We start from the raw sequence: 16,215 nt of genomic DNA, 5'->3' as shown, positions 1-16,215 counted from the left end.
TGAACTTTAATTATTTGAGTTCCGACAAATTTTATTTATTCATATTTAACTAAATTAATTTTTGCCTTTATTTTTTTACTTTCTAAACTGTCAAGTTAAATTTTGCTTATTTGATTCTAAGATTAATTTTGAGTAATTACGAAATCAATACAAAAACTCTAGCATATTTGGTCAACATTTCCATACATAACAATATAAATAAAATATGTAAATAAATGATTATATACTATTTAATTTTTTAAGTAGTAAATAAATTTAGTTGGCTGATTTACTAAAAGATTACTATAATTCCATAATTTTAAATTAATGGACAAATGAATATTTTTGGACATTAGATATCATTATAACACATTGATATTTTAGGTATTAGTCATTACCCATACCCATGGATATTTTTTGGGTATTAGACCCTTCTGATACCCACTAATTTAATTTCATGAATGTAGGTTAGGGTAGGATCTTCTACCCATTGAGCAGGGTAGGTGTATTGGGACGAAAGTGATTTTTTAAATATGAGGTAAAACCCTACCAATTGACAAGCCTAGTACATTAACACCCCTTAGTAAGTGTATTTATATAATTAAATCTAATTTCAGAAAGTACTGATATAATTCACACTATTTTATATGATCTTTCGAGTCCTCAACCTCTTATAAAATTGTAGCCAATAGACTAAAACAGTAGCTATGAATGTGTTTTCAAAACTAAAAAATGTTAGAAATTTATAAACTTTTTAAAAAAAAGAAAAAATTCAACTTATTTTTAAGATTTTTACAAACTCGCCTTTTCATTCATTATTCTTTTTCTTGAAATGAAAACAAAGAAATGATAAGGAAAATGGAACAGAATAGATTGAATTCATCAACCGCCATCTTTTTGCACCCAAGAGTCTCATTTTCAAATGTTATTCATAAGTTGAAAATGAGATCCATACAAACAGATTGCATAAGAACAGAAACTTGCAGTGAACCTTAATACTAATTAACCTCTGAAAAGTTCTTCAAATGTTCTCCCATAATCGTATTCTTCAATGGCTTAAGTTTTGTTTAGATCTTGAAAATTAAACCAGAGCCGTCGAACTTGCTCACCAGGAGGTCCTTAACACGTTCAGCCATTGCAGGAGTAAGATGATTGATCCAATCTCCGACTTCTCCCTTCCTGAAGAATGAACTGTTTTTCAGTACCTTAAGGATGTATCCGTTCTTGTTCACCTCCAAATTCCTAAGATTTTCGAAGCTACATAGCCTTGAGATTTGATCAACGACACCTTGTTTTTCTTCCTCGGGTGAAAATGGGGACCCGATGAATTCAGCAATCTTCTTGACATGAGGCGTGATATCCTCTTTCAGATCCTCGTACCTCAGAAACAACACTTTCTCAGGATTCTTCAAGCCGGCGTTCCAGTATCCAAGAATATGGTCCCAGAAGGGCCCGAATGGATGAATTCCCTGGCAAAACAAGTCGAAAGCCGCGTCTATATCGAGTGGCACTGCGTCTTTTTCTATCTTGTTTTCGAGCAAGAAATGGCGGTGTGAAACGAACTGATCCAAAGGATTTCTGCAGATGTAGATAATTTTACACTCGGATTCACGGATGGAATCAGGAAGGATTTTGAAAGGCATGTGGGTTGTGAAAATTCTTGGACTAGGGAGGTCTTGGAGATGAGGATTTTCTTGGAATAAATAAAGATTGAACTCGAGGAAGGGCACAACTGTGTGAGGATGGGAAGTGAGTAAAGGGCTTTGGTCAATGGAGATAACGTTGCGATTGGCTATGGAAAACACAAGCGCTTTCAACCAGGTGGTTCCTGATTTTGGGATGGATGTCAATATGATGTCGGAATCTTTTGCTTTGAAGTACCTTTGAGCGGAGAATATTGGTCGGACTGCGATTTCTGGCAACCAGAATCCATCGTATTTAACGAGCCGACGGCCATCCCAGTTCGTCTGCTGTTCCAGTGTTTGGAGCAACTCCTGGAGCTCATTTGAAACTTCTTTCTTCTCCATTTGATGATGAATGTATCCTGAAAAATCAAGTACGTAATACTCTTTTATAGACTACTCTACAGTCTCTACATGTGCTTTCTTTGTTTCATATTATGATTTTTGGAGACTGGGAATCTTGTTGATATCTTACAAGATAAAGTGTCGGGTAGTGTGCCGGATGAATCACAATCAATCATGCATTTTGGTGTTTTTTTAACTTGTGAACTTGTTATATAAATCACAATCAATCGGAAAGAGGACACGAGCCTCACATTTCTTCAAGTTGACCACGGTGGGCCGGGGGAACTCGAAGAAATAATTGAAGAACGTGAAAAGTCTGTAACAATACATTACTCTTAACTCGTGCAGTGAATTTGCTATATAAATGATTCAGGTTTAACTAAACTAATTTAAGTTAATGATAATAAATAGAACAAGAACAATGTTATAATTTTAATGGGTTTAATGCAATTTATCTCATTCTAATGTTATAAATGAGCAAATTATCTTTATGAAAAAAATAATAATAATTTATCCCATATAATTTTTAAAATGATACAATTTACCCTTATCTAGGGGGATAAATTGTTCATTTTAAAAAACATAGAAATATAAATTATTGTATTTTAAAAAATACAAGAGAATAAATTATTAATTTTTTTATAAAAAAAATAATTTCCTCATTTATAATATTATAATAAGAACTGCTTGCATTTTTCCCTAACTTCAATATTCTTTCAAAAGTAACATGAATACTTAACAGCTTCAACATATCTAGCTACTACCACCATCATGATTTTGCAGCGTTGGATCGTATATACTTTCCCTCTGTTATCCCTGTCGATTTTAGAAAGTGAAATCCATACCAACAGACAATAATAACAGCCAAAAATGAAATCCATACGTATAGATATGGTAAGAACGGAAATTGGTAACAAAAGCTAGCAGTAATTATGTGTTCCCAAGGTCATATTCTTCAGCAGCTGCCTTTCTTTTAGGTATTGAGAGCAAGTGGCTCGGCGTCCCTCTCAATATTTTTTTGAGCACACGATAAAAAACTTATTATTAGCTACAATATTAGTAATTATGGCTACAAATAGTGTTAAATAATAATTAGTATTAATTACGATTAAATAAAAACGATGCAATTTTGAGTTTCATGTAATCAAAACAACAGAAATGCAAAAACAGAACCATTCTAGAGAGGATATTTTTTCTATTTTCTATAAGAGATTCATCATCTAAAATGAAGGTGTACAAGGAAATTAAATACACAATGGGCGTAACCTCCCCAAGTAATCTAACACACTTTGTCACATAAAATACAAAAAAAAGTATTACAGAGAATCTGTCCTGTATCCAAGATAACCGGCATTGTGATAGCAGCGGCCTCATCAACGACCTCATGACGTGCAGTTGGAAACATGACTTCAAGATGCGTGAGCTCATGTGCGACCTCATGATGACCGGTCTGGACAACGACCTCCACATGTGCGACCTGGTGTTCAACCTGGGAGGAGGTCGAACTCTCAACAGGCCCCCCCACAAGTTGGACGTGGCTTGAACGAGAACAACACCAACTTGGAAAGCATGGTGGTGAAGGTAGAAATAGGCAGGATCTTTGTAAACAAATCAGTGAGCTGCAGCGAACTTCGCTCAAACGTCAATGAAATGAAACCCTCTTTATAAGCATCGTGAACTAAATGACAATCCAGTTTGATGTGCTTAATTCGCTCATGAAACACAGGGTTGGCCAAAATGTGTATGGCTACCTTGTTATCATAGAAAAGATCGATGGGCAAAGAAGTGGTAAGGCCAAGATCGATGGGCAAAGAAGTGGTAAGGCCAAGATCGACAAGGATGTATGTGAAACACCACAGTTCGCAGACAGTGGTAGCGAGACTGTGACAACAGTCGACTTGAAGACAGTAGCCTGTTTCTTAGTTTTCTAGGATACCAAGGTTGGTCCAAGGAATATACGAAAAATAGTGAGTGAGCGCCTCGAGTCTGGGCAGGAGGCCCAATCCGTGTCGCAGTAAACCTTCAATACCGAGGAATTATGCAAAGGGAAGAACAGTCCTTTTGACGGACACCCTTTCAGGTAGCGAATTACATGAAGAGTAGCACGCCAGTGAGAGTCGCAGGGATGTGTGAGAAATTGAGTGAGTTGCTGAACAGAATATGAGATGTTTGGGCGAGTAAAACCCAGGTACAGTAGGCGTCCCATAAGGCATTAATATGAATCAGGGTTAAGAAGCAGCTTATCAGTTTTGGATCGCAGCTTCAAGCCCTGAGGAAGAGGTGTGGAAGCTGACTTAGCCTGAGTCAGACCTATGTCGCAGATGACATTAATAACATACTTTGTCTGTGAAACATACTGACCATTCATATTGCGAGTAATTTCTAAACCAAGAAAGTTGCGAGCATTACCAATATTCTTGATAGTGAACAGGTCGTAGAGGTAGTCTTTCACCTCTTGAATTCCTGACAGAGAATGGCTAGTGAGTAATATGTCATTCACATAAACTAACAGTGCCATCGGCCCTGTAGGAGTATGCTTGACGAAGAGATAGTGATCATGGGCCGATTGATTGAAATCATAGGCGGTGAGACAAAAGGTTAATTCCACATTCCATTGATGAGACGCCTGCTTAAGTCCGTACAATGACCTCCAACTTACAGACCAGGTGATGGCCACAGTGTATCCCTCAGGTGGAGTCATATAAATATCTTCGTCCAAGTGCCCGTGCAAAAAGGCATTATTGATGTCGAGTTGTTGTAGAGGCCATCCACGAACTGCGGTTGCAGCAAGAAACAGTCGCACTATGACAGTCTTAGCGACCAGAGAAAAGCTGTCCGTGTAGTCGACCCCTTTCACCTGCGTAAATCCCTTGACCACCAAACGAGCTTTATACCTTTCCACCGTGCCATCAGCTCGCAGTTTGGTCTTATAGACCCATTTGCAACCAATTGCCCATTTTGCTTCTGGTAGCGGAGATAAGGACCAAGTATTATTTTTCTCCAAGGCATCCAGCTCGCATCGCATCGCATCCCTCAATTCCTGATGTTGAACAACCTCTGTGTATGACCTGGGCTCCTGCAAAATAGATAACAAGGCCACATAACACATGTATGCGGGGTTAATGGAGAGAAGGGATGAGATAGATCTGCTGTTGCAAATGAAATCGTCGAGCCAGGCTGGTCATTGTGTATTCCTGGCAGACCGACGAAGAGGAGGTGCGGGAGAAGTGTTAGGAACAACAAAAGTAGGCAAGTGAGTGTCTAGAGTAGATGAAGTGTCTAGAGTAGAGGAAGTAGAAGGTAAGGATTGAGGGATGTGAGTATTAAGGTCGGCATGTGAGGGGACAACATGAAGCAGGCACGTCGCTGTTGTAGGTCTTGTAGTGGACTAAAAGTAAGCAATTTCGTAAGTTACTGGACCTAAACAAAAATGAACATAGTTATCGGACTAAAATTAAAATTAGGCATATTTAGCGAACTAAAATAATACTTTTCTTAGATTAATCCATAAAAACTTAAATGACCAAATTGATCTTTCTCCCCTACAATAAAATATGGTACTAGTGACAATAATTTTGTTTTATTATTATACAATTTTAAGTGTCAAGACTTGTGTATAAAGTTATTAATAATATGAAATGAGGATCTAATGGAACTTGACATATTAATTAATTATTATACAACCGACCTGCTGACTCAAATTATTATTGCTCGGGAAACCTTTGACAATCAGTTTGTCCGAACCGTGTATGCATTTCTCCCTTAAATATAAGATTGCTTTACAAGACCAACCATATAATATATAGTAGCCAGCCAAAATTGTACAAGAGTGTATATCCAATATCATTGCATCGCAATGGAGAAAAAAGAAGACCCGGAATGCTCTTCTGCTGAAGTTGATAAGAGTGCCAAGGATGAGTTCCAGGAGTTGCTCCAAACAGTTGAACAACGGGTGAGTTCGTATGGGTTACAGCTCTATGCTGTTATGGATGTTTCGACCTATATTAGCTGCTCGAAAGCACTTCAAAGCAAAAGACACAGATATAATATTGTCAACCATGCCTAAATCAGTAACCACCTGGTTGAAAGCCCTCACGTTTTCCATTGCCAACCGCAGTGTTTTCCCCATTGACCAAACTCCTCTACTCACTTCCAGTCCTCACATGCTTGTGCCTTTCCTAGAATTGAATGTCTATTGGGGGCAAGAAATTCCTGATCTGGAAACCATCCCATTCCCCAACCCAAGAATTTTCTCAACAAACATGCATTTCAAATTGCTTCCCGATTCCATTCGTGAAAGTGACTGTAGAATTATCTACATCTGCAGAAACCCATTGGATCAGTTCGTTTCACACTTTCTTTTCTCCGTTGAAAACAAGTTTGGAAAAGATGCAGACCTAGCTGCCATAAATGAGGCTTTCGAAATGTATTGCCAGGGAATTTCCTCTTTTGGGCCATTTTGGGATCATATCCTTGGATATTGGAACGCACATTTGGAGAATCCAGGGAAAGTGTTGTTTCTCAAGTACGAGGATCTGAAAGAGGATATCACGTTTCAGATAAAGAAGATTGCTGAATTTATGGGGTTCCCTTTCTCACTAGAGGAAGAAGAACAAGGCCTGATAGATCAAATCTCAGGGCTATGCAGCTTTGAAAGTCTCAGAAATTTGGCTGTCAACAGGACAGGCGATATTAATGGTATTCTGAAAAATGCATCCTTTTACAGGAAGGGACAAGTTGGAGACTGGACCCATTATCTGACTCCTGCTATGGCTGAATGCATGAAAAAGCTCATGGATAGCAAGTTCGAGGGCTCCGGTTTAATGTTCAGGACTTAAAACAAACAAGAGTAATTAAGCAACTGCTCAGTTATTTGTGTTTGTTATGTCATTTGATGACCTTTTTTTCTGTTTCTGTTGGCATCTATTAATAAAACCACAGTTGGTGAGAAGATGAGGATGGTCGTTGCCTGTTGAAAGCTTTTGTACCATCACGAGTATTGATTTTATGTAACATGTTTAAGGTACTTTCCTTGCAATATTAAAGTTATACTGTTCTTGTTTTGTTTGTTCCTGTTTCTTTTATTAAATCGACGAGTACGTGTTTTGGATATTTATTTTTCCATATGGCTCAATACAATAAACATCAATGATCGTCAATCGTTTGTGAGTGTGCACGGTATGCAGAGACCTTCAGAAGAAGGCTCCGATACCATGAGGAAAAATGGAGAAGAAAGCAAAACAAAATTTGCAGAGAGCCATGAGTAAAAAATCCGGATTCTGTCATGTTTCTAATGAAGAAGATGAAGACCTGTCCTGCTTTAAATACACATAAGCTGCCGCATAATCACAATTGCTCCCTCTAACCACCCAACTAAAATGCCTGAGAAAAAGTCATCCGGCATCCAGAAGAAGAGCTACAACTTCAGCATCATCATCACCATTTTTGGCTGCAGCATGTACTCCAACAGGAGGAAGAAGAACAAGGCCTGATAGATCAAATCTCAGGACTATGCAGCTCTGAAAGTCTCAGCAATTTGGCTGCGATATTATTAGCATTCTGAAGAATAGTTCCTTTTTCAGGAAGGATTGGATCAATTATCTGACTCCTGCCATGACTGAACGCATAAAAGAGCTCATGGATAGCAAGTTCGAGGGCATTTACCTTTAAACACATGCTTCTGCCCATGATATTTTCTTGTTAGATAAAACGTATGCGGTAAAATTTAATTTTAGATTTTAAATACTATACCATTCCAATACTTGTTGGAAAACAATTTCTACTTTCTATTCATCAATTAACGTGCGACGTCAAAATCAATGAAATTGAGAGGCAACCAGCTTTGCTGTGCATTATTAAAGAACCAAGAAAAAGGTATTTTCCTGCTTTTCTTTAAGTAATAGCCCCACAGCCACTTTTCCAAGTAATTCAATTCTTTTTCAGGGGTGACAAATTATCGGGTCGATCTAAGATCGACAAGAATCAGTCGATAAAATTTGGTCTAGGATCAGTCCATTGTTATTTCTGATCGATCTTGGAATAGTTCTAAGCCTTTAAATGAACCTATGAACTCAGGTCCAGTTCGTGAATCGGCTCGATTGAGGCCTGAATGTGCCTATTTTATTTTTATTTTTTTGTGAAATAGAGGTTTTCTTTTGAACAATTACTTAAATTTATGGTAGTATTATGAAATAAAATAAATAATAAATTAATCACACAAAAAAAATATAACTAGAAAAAATAATAGTTAAGATTATATAATGAATTTAGATGATAATAAATTCATAAAGGATTTATAATAAACTTTGAAAAAAATAAATAAAAAATTAATGAATTAAAGTACTAAAGATTTAGAAGTAGAGCAATAATGATAATTATTTTTAGAGTTTTAAAAGTATAAAAAAGCTACTAGAATAATTAGTGTAGGAGAAAAAAATAAAATTTATACGTCATGTATTATTAATATAAAATATTGTGATACATAATATCTAATATATCCAATACAAATTTATAACTAATTATATGGCTCCAACTCATGCTAAATACATCGTTTAACGTATTCAAAATTAAATTAAAAGAAGACTTTCTTACACAAACTCAGGGTTGTAAATTGTTGGAATCGAGTTCAACGTATTATTGTTTTTTTTTTTTTTTGGGAATTATTATCAAGTTTCAAAATTACGTTTGAATTTAGTTTGCTTACTAATAATCGAGTTCAAACAAGCTTTAATCGGGTAACACATGAGTCGAGCTCGAATAATTTAATATTTTTAATTACATTTTATTATTTTTACACTAATTGAAACAAGCTGAAGTCGAGGTTGAAAGCTTATTGAATGTAATTTTTTGTTCATGTTTAATTTAAAATAAATTTAATTAATCAATTTTAATTGTGAGACAAAACCAGAGCTTAGAGATGCTAGATAGAAGAAACGTGCTTCACTTATAAAGTCGCGCTCTTGTACATATATCTGTATAGCTATTTTAGGTAATAGTTGCTAATCGTTTTATTTTTTGGGGGATTGGGCCACGTGGCTTGCCACATTGATAATTAGACAGTTTGTATGGAGTGTGGCAGCCATTGTTGAATAGAGAAATTGACGGAGAGCAATCCTCTTTTGGAATTATAGTGATTCGAGTCGAAATCTACGCGATCTTCTTGGTCGAGTGAATTGGTCCATCAAGCGGTTCGAGGTTGCTACCTCTTCCAAATTAGTGATTGAGCCCTGAGAAAAGAGAAGCAGATTGTTAGACTTGACGGGGTGGCCCTCAACTAAAACTCTCCAATGCTTAAGTCAGTGTTTGATTTCGAGGTCGAGAAAGCAAGTCGCTGGCAAGCTGAAGAGACCAAAAAGTAAAGAGTGGTAGAAAGAGCATACCATTAATGAACTGATTAGGAGATATTTATAGTGTAAGAATGAGGGTCTTGTTGGTCCAATAGGCGTCTTCCACGTGTCTCGGGTTACCAGGGTCGAGTTTCTAAACCTGACCCAAGTTGTGGCCCGACCAGCTCAAGAATGCACGAATCTTCCAAATAAAGTTGTAATTTTATGCCCTTTCAAAAGCAAATCAATCTTTTTCAAACAAAATTACGATTTTCTCCATCACATGGCTCTCACAAACATCTGGTGCATGTTTACATTTTCTCACGGACACCAAAATACATATGAGAAGAAAACGGTTGATGGTATGTCCATTCAGTGCTTTCACGCTTTTCCTCAATGGTAACCCACTTTCCAACTATATCCCATTCTCTTCTTTTCTGGAGTGCCTAATTGCGAGGACCCATGAGTAGGACTCAAACTCTTATCTCCAACTCTATAATCATCTCTTCTAGATTGGAGCACACATTTTTCTGTTGGTGAAATAATATTTTTTTTGTGATGTATTCATAAATCGTTAGTTTTTTTTATCTATAATTTATTTTAGGCTTAAATGTATTTTTAGGTGCAATCATTCCACAATGGATGCTTAGTAGCATGCACTATATCATAAAATCGATCATTCAGTCCAGACAAAATAATCGTAGGGGGACCCATCGAATATGATCGAGGCCCTGTATCAGTCGTACCATTATCAATTTTTTGTATTATGTATATATTGCTATTATATCCTCACTTGCAGTGTTTCAAATTTCCTAGTGTATGTATGTATTCTTAGCATATAATTTATAAACGTAAGTATCTTTATTTTTTATTAATTTCAAATGTTGTTAAATTTATTATTTATGAAAGAAATAAAAAAAGTGATGCTATTTTTTTTTTTAGAAACATGATTACAAAAGGGACAATTTATTACGAACTACATACATTTTTCTAAGAGAAATCAGTTTATATTATAGGACAAATATTATAATATGCTTTATATAATAATGTATTTATATTTATTATGTTTGACGGCGTGCAAAAATTCAAGATTTGTGAGAATATGTATTGAGATTTATAAGATTTATGGGTAAATTATTTATGTCTATTAATTCTTTGGTCCATCAAAAGTAATCAAATCCGCGTAAGCATAAAATAAAATTATACACAATTAATAATTTCATATTCATATTTTTCTATTTCAATTTTAATTAGAAAAAGTCAACTAAAATCTTGATTTTCTTGCCCCTTTTCCTTAGGTATAGCGATGTAGTTTTGAATATTTTGCTTAAATTAGTTTATATATTTTATTTGTATTAAACTTCTTCGATTTTTCAAGCTTTGTTCATCAAATTTCCTGTTTATTTATTCAAAACTCTTATTGAATTATATGTATTTAGACTAAGCATATTTATGATATTTTCTCCATCAAAATTCTTTCATCCATCAATTATAATTATTGCATACGTTATGTCATTAATTTTAATTTTCCAACAAAAGTAACATAAGAATATTACATGAAATAAAATACCAATTGAAAACTCTGCATACCTCATTTTTATGTGGGTTAGATACAATTTATTTCCCTATGATATTGAAAATAAGTAATTATATCTCTATAAAAAAATAAAAATTTCTCTCTATATTTTTTGAAAAATAAAGTAATTTACTTATTTATGTAAAGAGGTAAATTACTTAATTTTGAAAAATACAAATAGATAAATTTTTATATTTTTAAAAAATACATAAAGATAAATTATTATTTTTTTGTAAGAAATAATTTAGTCATTGAAAAAAATCACAGGAGAGAAGATTGCTTGTATTTTTTGTTTTAAGGTGGCATATGGAAAGACAATGAAATCCACACAAATTAAAATATTTCAGTAAGAACAGAAACTGGTAATCGAAAACTAATATTAATGCATTAATCTCGAGGGTGGAGATCATATTCTTCAGCAGCTGACATTTTCTGATTCAGATTTTGATGATTAAACCAGAGCCCTGAAACTTGCTCTCCATGATGTTCTTGACGCGTTCGACCATTTCAGGACTCAGATAATTCACCCAATCTCCAACTTCTCCCTTCCTAAAAAATGAACTGTTCTTCACTAATCCAAGAATATTTCCGCTCTTGTTCACCTCCAAATTTTTAAGATTTTCAAAGCTACATAGCCTGGAGATTTGTTCTACCACACCTTGTTTTTCTTCCTCCGGCGAAAAAGGGGACCCGATAAATTCGGCAATCTTCTTTATATTGGACAAGATATCCTCTTTTAGATCCTCATACTTTATAAACAACACTCTCTCAGGGTTCTTCAAGTGGGCATTCCAGTATCCAAGCATATGGTCCCAGAAGGGCCCGCAGTCATGAATTCCCTGGCAAAGCCTGTCGAAAGCCTCATCCAGTTCAAGCAGGACTGCATCTTCTGAAAACCTGTTCTCGAGCAAGAAAAGGCGGTTTGAGATGAATACGTCCAGAGGGTTTCTACATAGATAGATAATTCTACAGCCAGCTTCACGAATGGAGTCAGGAAGGATTTCCAGTGGCATGTGAGTTGACAAAATTCTTGGGTCGAGAATTCGTTCAGGATCAAGATCTTCTTGCCCCCAGTAAAGATCGAATTCCAAGAACGGCACAACCTTGTGAGGATTAGAAGTAAGTAGAGGACTTTGATCAATAGGGATAGCGTTGCGGTTGGCTATGGAAAACGTGAGCGCCTTCAACCAGGTGGTTCCTGATTTGGGCATGGTCGACAGTATTACATCTGTGCCTTTTGCTTTGAAGTACTTTTGAGCAGAGAGTATCGGTCGGAAAAACAGTTCCAGCAACCAAAAGCCCTCGTACTTGACAAGACGTTGCCCGTCCCAATTGGTCTGTCGTTCGAGTGTTTGCAGCAACTCCTGGAATTCATCCTTTGCGCTGTTATCAACTTCAGCGGAAGAACATTCTTCTTTCTCCATTTGGATGACCAATACTCGTCTGTACTAGCAAGAAACTTCTGATTTCTGTCTAGAGCATAGAATTATAGATGTATTTGTCGAAAGGGTTAATGATTATATATTTATAATGTTCTCTAAGTTGGGATCCGTCTTCTAATTCTTAGTCATAACGGGAAGATTTGGTTTAATTATTTATTTATTATCGAAAAACGAAAAAATTAAAAAATAATATTTTTTTAAATATGTTAACATGGTTATGAGAGTCGTGATTAGCCACTAAAATATTTTTTTTTTTTCAATTTAAGCCCCAAGTCGTGGATCTCAAGGCAACTTTTTTTTTTTTAAATAATAGTCAATTTGTGGATGCTACCTTGTGGTTGGCATCCACGATTTTTTTTTATTTATAATTTAAATAATTTAGTAATTAGAATTATTAATAACAAAAATATGATAAATTTAAACATTATAATTACAACCAATTTATTAAAATATTTTTAAATAAAATAAAAGTTCAATTTAAAAAGAATTAATAGACAATTGATGTTGAATATAAATAATTTTAATTTAAAAATTAATTTATTTATTTAAAAAAATTATCCAATGGTTTCTTTAAAATAATAATTTTTACTTTTTATAGTTTGTGCTCAAATATTAATATAGTTTTAGATCAAATAATAATTTAATTTGAAAATAGTAAAAAAAAATCCTAGAAATTATCTAAAATAAAATAATTATAATTTTAGAGCTATTTTATTGTATATATTAAAATAAAAATTTTCTAATATTTTTATTTTCATAAAAAATAAAACAAATCATATAGTTTGTATATATTTAAATCATACCGTTTGATATGATCTAATGGACACAATCTTGTATATATTTAAATTTTGTATGAGGTGATCGAATTTTAAAATATCATAATTGTTGATTAAATTTTAAGATATCTTATTATATATAATATATTTAATCTCATCTGCAATCCCCAATCTCTATGTTGGATCTGTCTTCTAATTCTTAGACATAACAAGACCACGGGAACAGTTTTAATCATTTATTTATTATAAAAAAAAAGTTAAAAAATAATATTTTTTTTTAAATATAATAACATAATTGTGATGAGTCATGGTTAGCCAAGGGGGAATGCCACGCCAGGGATGTGGCCTAACAAAAAATCAATTTGGGATAATTATAGTTTTGGTACTCAAATATTGCTATTATTTTGTTTTCAGTACACAAATATATGAAAGTTCTATTTTAGTTCTTTTATTTTTAAAATATTAATAATTTTGATTAGTCTAATTAATTACCATTTTGTCCTTTTAAAGAAAACATATAGCGCAATTATTTTTTTCTTATGCTCATGATTAGGCTCAACATATTTTCGAAAATAAAATTAAGCCTCCATAAATTTATACATTAAAAAAAAATTAATATTGTCTATAATATTAATGACTATGGCTAAAAATCATGGTAATTGACTACTATTAACTATGGTTAAACAAAGATGATGAAAAAAAATAGTTTTTCCACCACGAAAAAATTATTTGTCATGAGTAAAAGCCATGGTCAAAACATTTGTTGTGTTTTTAGCCATGCAAATATTTGAGTCATCTTCGCAAAAATTACGACCAACAATCGTTATGTGGCCGTGGTCACTAGATATTTGCTATGGCTATTTGTTATTAACCATGACAATTAACCGCAGTTAAATGTTATAATTCTTCTAGTGATACTTTTCTTTGACCACCTTGTTCTCGAGGTATTCCAAGTCCTCGATTCACGGACTTTCTCCAACCACACTATCCGGGAATACTGAGGACTTGAAAAACCCAGGAACAAGATGGTCAAAGAAAAATATGAATTTATTGAGGCTTAATTTTATTTTTGGAAGCATATTGGCTGATCATGAGCATAGAAAAATGATAGTTGGACTATATATTTTATTTAAAAGGGCAAAATGGTCATTAACTAGGCTTACGGATCGAAATTGTTAATATTTTAAAAGTTGAAGGACTAAAATAGAACTTAAAATATTTAGGAATTGAAAAAAAATAGTGATAATATATGAGGATCAAAACTGTAATTATCCCGACTAATTTCGAAAAGTTTGATCCTAGACTAGCTCGTTACTATTCATGATCGATTTTAGATTGGTCATGAATTTTTAAATGGGTCCCAATTGAGACCATTTATAAACTCCAATCCAACTCATGAACCGGACCAGTTAAGGACAAGGACTAGGCTAGGCTTGAATGTGCCTATTTTATTTTTATATATTATTAAATTGAGGTCTTCTTTTGAATAATTACTTAAACTTATAATTATATGTGAAATAAAATCAATGATAAATTAAATCACACAAAATTATAATTAGAAAAAACAATAATTAAGACTACATAATGAACTTAAATAATAAATTGATGAACAAGCTTACAGTAGTAAACTTAGATGATAATAAATAAAAAAAACTAAAATAAACTTTGAAAAAAATAAAAAAAAAAGAGTATTAATAAATTAAAGTACTAAAAATTTAGAATTAGAACAATAAAGATAATGATTTTTAGTTCAAAAGTACAAAAAAAAAACATTACTAAAATAGTCAATTTAGAAAAATAAAATAAAATTGATAGGTCATGCATTATTTTTATAAATAAAATGATCCAGCAGCCCTGGCCCATGAATAAAATAAAATGATCTATTATATATTGACACCATTGATATTAGGTCAAATTATACAAATATTCCATGTCTTTTGTAAAATTATAACTACACCTTTTGAGGGGTGTTAGTGTAATGTTTGTCAAAAGGTCTTTATATGAACTTTGCATTTGAATAGGAGATGTGGTTGCAATTATAATTATAACCACAAGAGATATAGCTACAATCTGCAAATATATATATATATACATATATATATATATATATATTTGTGTATTTTGACTTAATCTCAAAGATGTCAATACAATTTACCCTAAAAAATTAGAAGACGAATTCCAAAATGGGAATATATAAAATTTGTAATGGTATCAACTTCCGGAAAAAATTATCTTAAATTATTAGTCGTTTGTATAAATACAGATGGAGTATTTGTGGTTCAAATGAAGAAAAACAACTCCTCTGGCAGGCGAAGAAGACTCGCCAAGCTCCTAGTGTGCAGAGGTTGAAGGCTCAGAACTTGCCTTGTTGTTTCTAGTTAAGCTGACCTAAGTAGCTGATCCGACTCGAATGTGTGACCTTGACCAACGAGCTTGACCTAGTCGAGTTAAACAGGTACGTCAGACTAGTAGGGTTCGTCCCCAACGAAGACCCTCCGATGCCCAAGTTAGTAGATGGTCGAGATAGAAATATGCGATTTGAAGTTAAGGGATCAAAATAATAAATGTCAGTTACCTCGATTGAGTCAAAATTTGAAGTATTTATAAGGCCTAATTTAACACTGTAAATCAATCCACGTGTCCTAATTTGAGCTTCCTTTGCTTCAACCACACGGTGTTTATTCATCCTCAGGGTCCGGGAGCCTTAAGGATCTGGGTCAAACTGCGGGGCGGGTTCAAACGACCCGACCGGCGATCCCATGCGTGGACCTTGCAAAAATGTCTCTTTTGTCCTTAATAACGGACTTTTTCGTATTTTAATAATAAAACCCTCATCAATAGCAAATCCGAAAATGAAATTTCCTCCCCAATCTCTACTTAGTACTCAATTTCAAAATTAATATTAATAGTGTTGTATCCAAAAGATACAGCAAGAATCTTGAATATATGTAGTGAGTGTTTAAAATATCTACTACTCTCAATGCTTCAGGCATGTTTTCAGAGGTGAAGCATATCCTGCAAAAGCAACACACATTAAGGCCAAGTCACAAGGAATTTCATCGATGATTCTCTAATGCTCAAGTTAGTTCA

The 16,215-nt window shown here is 34.0% G+C and overlaps 3 protein-coding genes across 3 annotated transcripts; 1 reads left to right on the top strand and 2 right to left on the bottom strand.

Moving 5' to 3' along the window:
- LOC105164651 (cytosolic sulfotransferase 15-like) lies at positions 817 to 2,152 on the bottom strand. The gene has a single exon (XM_011083391.2). It carries the CDS (start codon positions 2,004 to 2,006, stop codon positions 1,047 to 1,049), a length of 960 nt encoding a protein of 319 aa, XP_011081693.1. The 5' UTR covers positions 2,007 to 2,152; the 3' UTR covers positions 817 to 1,046.
- On the top strand, positions 5,851 to 7,063 carry LOC105156001 (cytosolic sulfotransferase 14-like). Its single transcript, XM_011072016.2, has one exon. It carries the CDS (start codon positions 5,969 to 5,971, stop codon positions 6,842 to 6,844), a length of 876 nt encoding a protein of 291 aa, XP_011070318.1. The 5' UTR covers positions 5,851 to 5,968; the 3' UTR covers positions 6,845 to 7,063.
- Positions 11,164 to 12,442, bottom strand: LOC105155993 (cytosolic sulfotransferase 15-like). The gene has a single exon (XM_011072004.2). The coding sequence runs from the start codon at positions 12,329 to 12,331 to the stop codon at positions 11,345 to 11,347; it is 987 nt and encodes a 328-aa protein (XP_011070306.1). The 5' UTR covers positions 12,332 to 12,442; the 3' UTR covers positions 11,164 to 11,344.

This window comes from Sesamum indicum, linkage group LG1, assembly GCF_000512975.1.
Source record: "Sesamum indicum cultivar Zhongzhi No. 13 linkage group LG1, S_indicum_v1.0, whole genome shotgun sequence".
Lineage (NCBI taxonomy): Eukaryota > Viridiplantae > Streptophyta > Magnoliopsida > Lamiales > Pedaliaceae > Sesamum > Sesamum indicum.
This window is presented reverse-complemented; position numbering and strand designations above follow the sequence as displayed.